At 36.4% G+C, this 13,693-nt stretch overlaps 1 protein-coding gene across 1 annotated transcript in view; it reads left to right on the forward strand.

Annotated features, from left to right (window-relative positions):
* Positions 1–13,693, forward strand: part of HDAC9 (histone deacetylase 9) — a 1,023,935-nt gene that overhangs the window by 809,629 nt on the left and 200,613 nt on the right. Inside the window, exons 19-22 of the mRNA XM_056118063.1 lie at positions 1,846–1,901; positions 2,152–2,239; positions 8,593–8,712; positions 9,020–9,117. Of these exons, the coding sequence (XP_055974038.1) occupies positions 1,846–1,901; positions 2,152–2,239; positions 8,593–8,712; positions 9,020–9,117 (362 nt within the window). The remainder of the gene's footprint in view (positions 1–1,845; positions 1,902–2,151; positions 2,240–8,592; positions 8,713–9,019; positions 9,118–13,693) is intronic.

Below are 13,693 nucleotides of genomic sequence, written 5' to 3' on the forward strand. Positions count from 1 at the left end.
TATAAGGCGTATTTTGACCCTACAGTGTACTGATTTTTGCATGTGTGGACACTCAGTGACCAGTTTTCTGTAAAATACATTTCTGAATGTTAAATGTGCACAGAAAAATAGACTATAGGTGGATTCCAGAAATACCATGGTAAGAGACATTTGGGTGGGATTAGAGAGATGGTCCAGTACCTGGATAAGGTACATGTCTTGCGAGGAGCTTACCTTGCTTTGATCCACACACAGGGAACCAAATATGGTGCCCTGCATTCCACCAGAAGTGATTCCTGAGCATAGAGAAATGAAGAAATCTTGATCAAATCCAGGTGTGGCCCAAAAACAAACCAAAAATAAAGATATTTGTGAGTGCATAAATATCTTTATCTTTATCATTGTGAGTGCATTGTAAACATAGAGTATTTTAAAAAATTACAATTTTCTAAGTGATTGTAATTTGTCATACTCAAATTTTTATTTGTTTTTATTTTATTACTAATTAAGTTTAAAACGTTTGTTTCTGGGGACCAGAGTGACAGGACAACAGGTAGGGCAATTGCCTTGCATGTGTCCAGTCCAGGTTGGAATCTCTGATATCCGATTTGGTTTCCCATGCACTGTCATGAGTAATTCCTGTGTGCAGAGCCCATAGTAAACCCTGAGCATCACTGGGTGTGCCGCCACCACCACCTCAGAAAAGAAAAATGTTTGTTTCTGGTGTGGAGGCCACACCCAGTGATGCTCATGTTTGGTTCCCAACAGTGGTGCTCAGGGAACAATGTCGTACCCAGGGTTAAGCCTGGGGCTTCCATAGGCAAAGCATGAACTTCATTCTTTTGATTCATCCCCTGGTCCTAGATTATTTATTTTTTACTGTTCTGATAGCAAGATTTAGAAAAAGATCTTTGGGTAGATTAAAATTATTTCAACAATTTTAGGCTCGTGTTCGAAAGTTTTAGGATCATGTATTAAAGAAACATTAGCTTTTGAGCATGTGACTTGAATCATAGTTCAAGGAATGATAGTATGAACCATCTGACAAATGTTTTTTTTTTTCACATCACATCCCAACTTTCTGAGCATGCTGGCTTTGCAAGGATTTATAGTTCCCTGTATTCATGCTGGAGTTACTTCAGCTTTCCGTGATGCATTCCAACTAATCTGGAGGTTAAGGCATTTCTTGATCATATATAGATCTGATTGCTACTCAGCCCTGGAATTCTTTATAAAATTCCAGAATGTGGGCTAGAAATGGACTTAGGGAATCCAATAAAGTTGCAAATTTTGGCAGTCATCCAAACTAAATTTATAGACTGGAAGAAATATGGGCTTTCCATTGTTCTCTTTTTCACCTTTCTTGGGTTTCTTTTGTTTGAATGTGAGTGTGTGAATGTAAATTTATCATTTTGTGGACATAGAATGGAAATAACCATTAAGGGAATCCAACTAAAGAATTTTCACTTTGGATCTTCTTGGTCTTTATGAATTTTGACCCAACTCTTCAACAAGAGTGAGTTTCTTCTCCTTCTACTTGATGTTGGTAACATAAAATAAGTTGTTATTGAAAATGAATCATATTAGTTTAACAGCTGACATGTATGTTTGCTTGCAAGGTACAAATCCCATATCCCTGCTCTTCTCCTGCCTCTGTGGCACCTTGCTTTGAGACACCATCTGAGAAAATGAGACTCTATGTATTGTTTCTTTCCATTTTATGAAATGTTAACAGAGGCAAAAAAACAAGCTGTGAAGCCTCTAAAGACTTCAGTGCTTTTAATGTGCACCTGATGTTCTGTAGTACATAGAGATTTGAGCCATCCCACCCTATCTGATTGTTGAAAACCTGTCTTGTTCTTACAGAATGGGTTTGCTATTGTGAGGCCCCCAGGCCATCATGCTGAAGAATCCACTGCCATGTAAGTACCAGGGACTGTTGCCCGTCTCCAAGCGCCATAGATCCTGGCGATCACCTGCCCTGTGCGTGTATGTCTCTGAAACCTCTAATTGTTAGCAGATGGACTGAAAAAAATCTTGCGAGGTACTCCGAGAAGCAGATTTATGACTTCAGAGATCGTATAGCATTTTAAAAAATGCTCTGAACATTATTTATAATGGTTTTCCTGGCTGATTTGCTTTCTTATTTCTCTGTTCTTCTCTATTCCACAGGGGGTTCTGCTTTTTTAATTCAGTTGCAATTACCGCCAAATACTTGAGAGACCAACTAAATATAAGCAAGATATTGATTGTAGATCTGGTATGTATTCCTGGACAGAGTTGCATTTACAGTGACTCTAGATAAAAGGGAGTGAATTTCTATTTGTCTGTTAGATTGTCTTACTTTTAGCACTTGCAAACACCTAAAGGGGGCATTTCCTTTGAATGTGGAAACTCATTAAATTCAGGATTGCAGTTCTGAAACCATAAACATTCACGTTTCACTTTCATGGTGTTAACTGCAATTTAATGAGAAGAAGGCGCAGATCAGGGCAACTTTTATGATCCTTAAATGAATTGATACTTCCACAGTTAAAATAACCCAACAGAACCTGAATTTACTTTTCCCTGCAGAATATAGACTTTAAATAGTCAGATGTGCTGGAAAGAATGCTGTTGCTTTGGTAACCAATTGGCTACTTCCCCTGGTTAGTAATCATGTTACTTGTTGTGCAACAGTGGTATTATTAAAACAAGTCAGCATGTCATTCTTTCTGAAAAGATCTCAGATTGTGTATGCCAGTTTGGGATGACTCCCTGCAGGAACCCCGGGTGATTAAAAGTCAGAGGCATTAGATTAGTCTTGCATTTTAACATGATGCATTCTTACACAATAGAGTTATAATTTGTTTAACAAATGGCTTGTTTAAATGCAGATGACACTTGGCATGTTGTCTATAGTATATTCATGAATAATGAGCTGGAGATCTGCCCCATACAAAAGGACCAACCCAGGAAAGGGTGAAAGAGAGCCGACTGGTGATTTATGAGCCCCGTTTTCGGTTTGCCTCCAGTTCACGAGGAGGTGTAATAGGTTGTCTGACAAAGCATAGACAGGAAATGAACCCTGGCATCCAAAGCGAACCTGCTACATCTGCACTTAATTAATTTTTGCAGGTGATAAAAGATTTAAAGGCAAAATATGTTAAAGGTTTTTTTTTGAAGTGCAAGACTTAATAGTCTAAATCTTGTTCATATCTGCGCTCATAATTAAATCTTATTGGGAAGTCATGGCCCCCGTCCACCCTCCAATTCAGTTTAGCAGGCACACCAAAGGGGTGAGAGAGCACAAACAAAGCCATGTGAAGAAATACTTAGTTTAGTTAAAACAAAGATAAAAGGAGCGAAAGACTGATAACCATTTCTAGTGCTTGCTAGGAATTGATGTTTTCTATATTCTGATTTGTAGCCTTCCTGGAAACACTTTGGTGTCGAGAATATTGAAACCCAACTTTCCATGTTCTTTCCATACATGCTTAAGTTTCAATGTAGGTCATAGTTCACCATTAAAGAAATGTGTTGAAGGCCTAGATATACTACAGCAGCATGGTTTTAAAATTTTACAAAAATGAGAACATCAGTACCAATTTTCCTATGTACATATAAAATGACATTTTAAATAATTGATAATTACTGGCTTGCATGATTTATACGATAGTACATTTTTAAAATAACTTAATCCACTCTTGGTACTATAAGTCCTGAAGGAATGATAAACCCTGGACTTAAAATATATATATATAGTAGATAAAGACTAGTGGGCAAATTTTTCTGATCTTTCTAAATTTGTTAAAATTATAGGTGAGAAAATTGGTAACTGTGCATCCTACCTTTAAGATAGTTTTAATATTAACATTTTTTGATATCTCCTCTTATCATGCTATGAAGAGTAACAGAAGTTCTTGTGAGTTCCCTTTGAATGAAATTTTTTTGATATTCAAATGCATTGTAATAAATTGTATGTATAAATTTAAAGCTAAAATGACTTGTGTGTCATAGTGACATACTGTGTACCTCGGAGGGCTGTTTGTAAAGTTTGGTTTCTGTGTATTAATGTAAGAAGAAAAGACTACTGTAGATAATTCAATATGATTTATGCAAGTTGCTTAGAAACCTCAAGGAGTGCCCTGATTATTATCCTTGATTATTAATTGACTCAACTATTCAATTAGAATGAATCTTGATTTCTTAGCTGGCTGTCTAGAGATTTTATTTTAAAATCTCTAAACTTACGAGATTCTATCTCGTGTTGCCTCTGAGATCACCACCAGCCCGCATATTCTTATTTTCAGTTCTTCCAAATTCTGCAGCTGCAGGGATGCTTTGAGGAAATTCCCGGTTCTTCCAGATGTCACAAAGATGTTTTAAAGTGCCACGTGGCGCTGAGACAGAAGTTTGCTCTGGCTGACAGGTCTATTCTGCAAGTAAGGAGAAAGAGTTGAAGATGGCAAAGAACTTGGTTCCTGTATATTCAGTGAAACTAACTTGAGATAATGATTATGAATTAGCACCACAAAGTCTTGGACCAGACAAAGGCAGAGCTGCCCTTCTGTCCTGCAGCAGCTTCAGGATTTTTATATGCCTAGTAAACTGAAGAGTCAGAGCCTTTAGTTAACCTCCAATTTGGGGTCACAGTCAATGTCAGAGACATTGAGTGGTTTCCACAGAAGTGATTCTAGGAGTTCTGTGCAGTTCCTTCATCCCACTTCTCCTTTTGTGGAAGGTGTCAAAGGCACACAGATAGGTGAGGAGAGGGGACAGGCACACTGCCTTTCAGTGTAAGAGCCTGACATTCTATTCAGGATGTGACTTACCTAGAAATGGATTTGATGATCCATAAATGGATTTGATGATCCGTAAATGATCCATAAATGTGGCCAATAAATTATCAAAGTGATTTTTCAGCTTTCTCAGTAATTCTTATCTCTTAAGTTCTATTGTGAGGCATTAAAGGATTTGTTTCATCTTTATAATAAGTTGGTAACATTAACACCGACATGTGTTGAGATTACTATGAATGGGTAATAAGAATGAAACACGTCTACATTAAATGGACAATTCAAGGAGCAGGATGGGGTCACCCCACTGTGGCAGTGCTTTGGGGACCATGCTGTGACAGGAATTCAACCCGGAGCTCCCACACTTAAGGCATGTGCTGCAACAGTTTGAGCTATCTCCCTAGGGAAGGAGAGTTTTTTCACATCTGCCTATCACCAGCATCTCTCTTATATTACTTAAATAAATACTTTTTAATATAGGGTGACAATCCTCAGATTTTCATTTATTTACATAATTGAGCATGAATCATGAATATTTTATGTAGTCTTTTTGGCCATTTGTTTGGGGGCCACACCTATCTGTGCTTAAGTCTTATTCTTGGCTTCCTGCTCAACGATCACTCCTGGTTGGCCGAAGGGACCATATGAGGTACTGGGAATCAAGCCTGGTTCATATAAATGCACGGCAAGCACCCTGCTCCCTGTACTATCTCTCTGGCCCCATATGGATATTTTACAGCACAGAAAGTTGGGCAAAACATGCTTTAAGTTATACACTGTTGCCTGAAACAAAAGCACACCTAAACTTCCCTTTATCTCAAATATTCTATAAATAGGAATGTGGATCGAAGATTTTCCAAGTACTTTTAGAATGAAATAATTTACTTTTTGTTTTGGTTTGGGGCCACAGCTGGTGGTGCTCAGTGCTTACTCCTGGCTCTGTGCACAGGGATCACTCCTAGTACAGCTTGGGATACCATGGATGAAATCCTAGCAGACTGTTCAAGGCAAGTGCCCTATGCACTGTATTATTGTTCCAGTCCTGGATTCATGTGTTTTTAATGAACAACAATTGTAAAATTTTTATCATGTTGTAGACAAGATTTATCTTATTATTTAGAAATTTATTAAATAATTAAAAATTCAATAATTTTTAAAAGAATATGTTATGTTACATCTAAGACAAATTGTCCTGTTTTATTTGACCTTTGAGAGAGGTTGGGGCCACACTTGACAGTGCTCAGGGCTGGCTTGCTCCTGCTTCTCTGCTCAGGAGAATACCTGGAAGTGTTCAGATGACTGTAGATAGGGTCAGCCAGATAGATGCAAGGCAAATATCTCTCCTACATTATCTCTCTGACCCCTCATTTTAGCTTTTAAAATAAACTTTTACAGTGTCCTTAAGAGACAGTAGTTAACAAGCCAGTGTTTCCCTGGTATTGAAAGTATAGATGCATTTAAAGCCCAGAGCAAACTTGTTACTTACAAGGCTAGTTAAAAATGTTACTGTGAATTAGAACTGCAAGTAACTGTAACTATTTTTCAAGATTATTTTTATTATGAGCCCCCAGTAGCAAATCTAAAAACATGGTGACTTGAGTTATTTCACTTTGTTCACATGAAGAAAAATAGTTACACTCTCTCCCCTTCTTTTCCTTTGAATATCCAGAAGCGCAGGAACTAATCTATTTTTTCAGAAAGCTAATTCTTTTTTATGCTGATATGTGTCCTTTTAGCCAGACACGTTTCTGAGTTCATGAATTTCTTTCCAGTATAACTCTGATTGATTTGGTTGTGGGTACTCTATTAAACAGGAGAAGAACTAGTGAGTGAACCTACTGTAGCTAGCAAATTCAGTACAGGCTTTCAGAAACCACCACAGGGAGACTTCAAGATGTCTGTTAAATAGATCTGGGATGGAGGTTGAAGAGGAGACAGTTTATATCAAACCATCAATAAGAAGCAATAATGACCACCAATCTCACTTCACAGGTTTGCTAAGAGGATCAAAGAGATAATGAATGTAAGTGTAAGTTACCAATACAATAATGGTTATGAGTTTGGACTTTGCAGTAAGAAGTGGATAACCAGTCTTAATAACCAGTCTTACAACTTATAGTCTTAAAAAATCACCAAGTTTCAGTTTACGCCTTATGTAACTCATATATATTTAATGCAGTGCTTGACCCAAATACTAAAGGATTGTTTTTGAAAATAATATGATTCTTACTTATATAAAATAAAAATATAAAATATATGTACTTACATACATATATAGGTACAACTGAGTAAAAAATTTTGTAACAGAAGCAGAAAGTATGTAGGTAACATATGTAGCCATAATATTTTATAGAATGCAAATATAAGTTGTTCTTTTTTGTAAAAATATTTCAGCTATACACAGTAATGTTCAGAGGTCACTCCTGTGGCAGTACAGACATGAGGTGCCAAGGTTCACACCCAGATCTCCTGCATTCTATACATATTCTTTAACCTATTGAATTATCTCTCTAGCTCAAGATGTTCTTTGTGTGTGGGGTGGTATGGAAGCTGTTCAAGAAAATACTCAGGACTTACTCCTGACCCTGTACTCAGGCATCATTTATGGCACTCACAGGGCATACACTGGGATTGGCTGCAAACAAGGCTGGCACCTTAATCCCTGTGCTATCTTTCTGGTCCTTGATCAGTTTAAATATTGTTATATTTTATTTTATTCAGAAAGTTATTAGGGAGCACATTTACTAAGATTCTTAACACAAAATATTTTCATAAAATATTTCTAAATTGTTTTATTTATTTTATTTTTAGAAATCAACTAGGTCATTCTTCATATCACAAAACTATTGTCAAGTTTTGATTTACTAAATACAGTATCTTCAAAAATTTGAACCATTATAATCACACAGGCACTTTTAGGGGGTGAGAAAGGGAAGTGGTGTGGAGAAATAAAAAAATAAAAAGGAAGGAGGCTTGGAAGGAATCCATGATATAATATTAAAATTTGGTAGATTGGAAAAAATTGCACATATCTCCACGCCTTCTTCCTCCTTGGCCTAAATGATTCAATAGCTAATGAACTCATGCTCCTTGTCTTCAACCCTTGCCATCACAATCTTACCAAAATAAAGAATGAAATCCTTTTTGCATCTGGCATCTCTTTTGAAGTGATTCTAACTACTGAGAGATTGCTAACTGAATTGAATGTTTCAAGAAACCCAATTTACTCAGCTGGTCACAAAGCCTTTGACCTTAATGGTGGGACTTGGCAAATCAATGCATACACGTATGTTTAGTGTTCTGTCAAGAATTGTGAAAATGCTGTAAACCATAGATCCTTCTGCAAAATACTAGTTTGTAGTTTAAACATTAGTCTTTCTTCAGAGGCCAATGAGGCTAGTTAATTAAGCCTGAGGGGTTATGAACTGTTGGCAGTTAATAAGTCATAAAATTCTTCCATAAAACAGGATGCGAGATTCCATCACTGAAGCAAAGAGTACAAAGGGCCGGTGTATAAATATCTAATTGTACCAAAGGACTGGGCTTTCTCAATGACTGCTCATCTGGAGTCTCCAGGGCATGCTCGCTGTGGTTTCCTGATTTTTAGAAGCCAGTTTAAAAAATGAGTGCATTAAAGGGTAATTTGCCTGAAAGTTCAGGAAGTAAAGGGGGGGTGTGGAATCAGGCTGAGCAGGAGAAAGAAAGAAGGACATAGTGAGAAGACAGAAAATCAGAAAGAGGATGGGATAGAAAGACAGGGGACCCAAAATCAGGAGTGCCTCCACAGTAGAGTCAGACATGACTGTATTTGTCATCTGCTTTCTTTTCCCTGTAGGATGTTCACCATGGAAACGGTACACAGCAGGCCTTTTATGCTGACCCCAGCATCCTGTATATTTCACTCCATCGCTATGATGAAGGGAACTTTTTCCCTGGCAGTGGAGCCCCAAATGAGGTTCGGTTTATTTCTTTAGAGCCCACTTTTATTTGTATCTTTCAGGTAATTGCATTGCATGATTACCCCTAATTTTCTTGTCCTTTGCTGGTGTTTTAAATTACACGAGATTACAGAATCATCCCCCGGGACGAGGGAGCAGTGCAGAACAAGTGCACAGGCAAGAGGCTGGTCGGCAGGCAAGGGTGGGCTGATCTGACATGTTTGATGTTTATTTCAAGAGTTCACATGTGTTTATTTTCCTCTCATCTTGCCTTCTTCCCTGTGCCCTTCTCTACCCACTGTGGTGTGGTTTTTCTCTTCCTAGGTTGGAACAGGCCTTGGAGAAGGATACAATATAAATATTGCCTGGACAGGTGGCCTTGATCCCCCCATGGGAGATATTGAATACCTTGAAGCATTCAGGTTGGTACTTCCTTCTCAGAAAGTAGCTGTTCCAAACCACTGGAACAGCAAAACTGTAAAAGAGAAATGTACATTTTAATTAAGGTAAAGTGACAGAAGGGTTCATTTCTTCAAAGTTCAAAAAAAATCATGAAAGTTTAGTTTAGGGTATTCGAATGTTCCTCTAAAGCCACACATGGGATGTGTGTAAGCAAATTAAGATCTATCAAAATTAGGGTGGATCTGCATATTAGCCAATTGCTGGGACATGCTTCTCCCATCCTGGAAAATAATTTCTAAAGTGTATTCAATAGTTCTGGAAAAGTCTGCCTATTAATAACTTCGATCCAAATGAGCAGTAGTGTTTTCAAGGTTCTGAGAAGTTCTTCTCTACCTAGCTGGCTTTGTTGAGAAGGATGGTCCAGGCTTCCTTGGACTCTAGAAACCCGTTTGTAGGGAGCGACACTGAATGTTTCTAGTTAGGATGCTCATTCCTCGATAACCCATTTTATGGTAAATGATGCTTTCCTCTCATAATCTATGGATTTTCCTTTTCATGCTAAAACATCATCTCTCTGAATAATCAGTTGTTTTAAATTGCTTCATGAAATATCTGTAGTAAATGAAATGTATATTTACATATATGCCATGCGTGCTGCAATTTTTCTCTCTAGTAAAGAACTTTAAAATTCATTTAAGCAAGAAAGAGAGCACATTAAACATTTGAGAGGATATGGAGGCTTTTCATTTTTAACACATTTATTCTCTGGGTTTAAATTTTTATTTCAATCCTTAAAAAGTTCTCTGCACCAAGAAAAAATATCAGGGTATATAACTATGTACCTGACTTGCAATATTTTATCCTATTGTAATGCATAGTTTTTTGGTGTGTGATTTTGTTTGGTTGAAAACAAAGGTAACACAAGTACATAAAAGGAAATTTTAGAAATTCTCATTTTTAAAAAGGTTACTACTTACAAATTTTCATGGGGAAAATCTTTTTAATAATGTATTTGAAACATAAAAAATTTTGAATATATATAGATTGGGTGCATTTCATGTTCTGCAAGAGCATGTCATATTTTATTTAATATTTTGCTTGAAAATTATTTCTCATTTGAAAATATTGCAAGAACGTAGCAGAAATTCACTCAGTTTAAGAAAGTACATTGAAAGTAAATATACTTGGTTTAGTATGCATGATAATAACGAAATGACACTAGTTAAAATACCATCTATACTAATACTAATGAAAACTACTTGTATTCTAAACTTGAACCTTGGAAAAATAATGTATATACTCATATACCTACATTATTTATAGAAAAGTAGCTAATATAAGTTAATTAACTCCAAGAATTGGGTTGTCTTTGAAGATATTTTGTGTTAACTAGCAATGAAACGAAAAGTTGTATTAGGAAAATATAGTTTTCAATTTACTGATTGTTTAATTATATTTGCTATGTAATAACAATTACATAAATAAGTGACATAATAAGCTTTACTGTTATATCACATGAAAATGTACTTATCAGTTTACTAAGTTAGCTAATAACCTGCATGGTACGCATAGTGAGTTCTTAACCTTACTATATATAATATGATCATACATTCTATAGGAAGTTTTTATTCATATTATGATGTATTTGTGGACTATGGATCATATATTCATAGCAAGGAAATGAGTAGTGGATGAGATATTTTTTCAAAGGACAACAAATGTCATTTAAAATTAACACTGTCCTCCCATTGTTCATCGATTTGCTTGAGCAGGCCCAATAATGTCTCCATTTTTGAGACTTGTTGTTACTGTGTTTGGCATATCGAATACGTCACTGGTAGCTTGTCAGGCTTTGCCGTGGGGGCGAAATATTCTTGGTAGTTTGCCAGGCTCTCCGAGAGGGGCAGAGTAATCGAACCCGGCTCAGCCGGGCTGGCTGCGCACAAGGCAAACGCCCTACCCACTGTGCTATCGCTCCAAAAACAAATATAAATTCTTGTTTGTTTTAAAAACAGAAATGGCTGAGTTGGAGAGAATACAGTGGTTAGGACACTTGCCATGCAAGCTGCCCGCCCAGGCTCAATTCCCAGCATTTCATATGGTCCCCAGAACCAAGAGAGATCCCTGAACACAATGTCAGGAGTAAGCCCTGAGCACTTCCAGTTTACGCACCCCCCACCAAAAAAAAAAAAAAAATAGGAGCGATAGCACAGCTGTAGGTCGTTTGCCTTGCACGCAGCCAACATGGCCGACCCGAGTTCCATTCCTCTGCCCCTCTCGGAAAGCCCGGCAAGCTACCGAGAGTATCTCGCCAGCACGGCAGAGCCTGGCAAGCTCCCTGGGACGTATTTGTTATGCCAAACACAGTAACAACAAGGTCTCCAATGGAGATGTTACTGGGCCTGCTCGAGCAAATATATATATATATGTATATATATATATATAAAATAAAATTGAAATGACAAGCGAACCAAGTGCTCTTAAAGGTGATTGAACGTTCTTGAAAATAGCATCTTTCTTTGATTGAAGTGTCAACACTTCATATCAGCAAAACTTTTTGGCTTCCAATGCAGTTACTATATCTAAGCTTAATTAGAGGTATGTGGCTTTATTTGGCTAGACTGAAAAATGCAAAATTATGTTTGCAACATTCACAATGATTTGAGAACTAGAATTGAAATATAATTTTGTTCATTTTGATCTATGCCTTGTCTTGTTGCTGTTTATTACATTTTCCTAGAATAACTGTGACCTTGTTATGGAGGAATCAGGAAAGTAAGTCATTCATTCAAAACAAAACAAAACAAAACTAAACTAAATACACACATTATAGACCAGGCACTCTGACAGTCACTCAGAATTCAGACTTGCTCTAGGGAATTTGAACAGAAGTGATACTTATTGTGCTAGAGAAGAGATGTAATAAGTAGAAAAGATAAAGTTACTAACTGTTCCTTAAGTATTTCAGTATGTTCAACTTTTAGGCCAGAAAGATAGTGTAGATATAAAAGCACTTGCCTTCATCAGAGTTGGTCCAGGTTCTTTCCCTGACATCACATATGGTAACCTGAATAACGTCAGGAGTAGTTATTTCTGGTAACTATGGACATGCTCACACACACACACACACACACACACACACACACACACATTTTGTTATTATTGTTTTCATACACCATTCTGTGTTTATCTTTCTCTGATTGATTTCATTCAGCAAGTCCATCCATGAATAAGCAAATTTCATGATTTCATTCTTCATAACAGTATCATAGTATTATATTATATAGATGTACCAGAGTGTCTTTACCCAGTCACCTGTTCTTAGGCATTTGGGTTGTTTTCAGATTCTGGTGTCTACTGTAAATGTGCTGCAATAAACATAGGAGTGCAGATGGCTTTTCTGCATTGTGTTTTGGGACTACTAGGGTATATTTCCAGTTGTGGTATTGCTGAGTTGTATGGAAGCTTAATTTCTAGTTTTTTGAGGAATGTCCATATTGTTTTGCTGAAAGACTGAACCAATCAGCATTCCCAACAGCAGTGAATGAGTCCTTCTCTCTGCATCCACGCCAGCTCTGCTTTTTTTTTTTTGATGTGAGCCAGTCTTTGTGGTGTGAGATTATATCTCATTGTTGTTTTGATTTACATCTCTCTAATATTAGTGATTTAGATCACTTTATCATGTGCCTCTTGGCCATTTATGTTTCTTTTTTGAGGAATTTTCTATTTATCTCTTCCCTGATAAGAAACTTTTAATAATTGATAATATATTTTCCCTTCTTGAATACAATTAGTTTTCTTCATATACATATATTAGGTGTTTTTAAAAGGGGTTTGTAATTAAAATTGAGAAAGGGAAAATTTAATGTCTAGCGCATAGAAGGATAAATAAATTATAGTATTTAATTTTGAAGTAAAGAAAAATTTGTTGTCATCCTAAAATCATAGTCAGTGCTACATAATGATTTGGAATCTTATTTTGTCTATAAAAGCTGTTTCTGATGCTTTCCAGCCTTGAAAGGGATTCTCAATTGTAAGTGACAAGTAAATATATTATGCTCATGATAGCATGTATTTTTCCCAAGGATGTTGAAGACATTTTGGGAAAGAGGGTGGAATTTCTTGAAACAATTTGCCAATATGAAATACTGTACATATCAAATTGGTCCTCCTACCATCTTTCCCAGACCATTTATCATAGCTCATAAATCAAGCCCACATTTTCTCTTTCTGAAAGACTTAGCTAATAACGAAGATGTGGTCTTAAAATCCGAACTTGTCAATCAATCTTGGGAACAAAGAAGTAATGATTTTCATCTATTAATGTTTTATTGTGATGAAGAGTAATACATATGAATTTTCTGCTGATATAATCTACAATTTTATCCATTGTCATTATACTATTTTTTATACTCAGTTTGTAGATGTGTTTCAAGAAGTTTATCAGAGAAAGAATTAAACTATCTGTAGAAATACATTTTAGAAAGCTGTCAGCTCTATCATTTCTTTATTTTCGTAGTAACTATAGTTTAAGAACATTTTTTCGCTTTCATCTGTGTAACATATTGTACCAATTTTCATCAAAAAATTACAATT

The sequence above is a fragment of the Sorex fumeus genome, unplaced genomic scaffold, assembly GCF_029834395.1.
Source record: "Sorex fumeus unplaced genomic scaffold, SorFum_2.1 ptg000037l, whole genome shotgun sequence".
NCBI classification, from domain to species: domain Eukaryota; kingdom Metazoa; phylum Chordata; class Mammalia; order Eulipotyphla; family Soricidae; genus Sorex; species Sorex fumeus.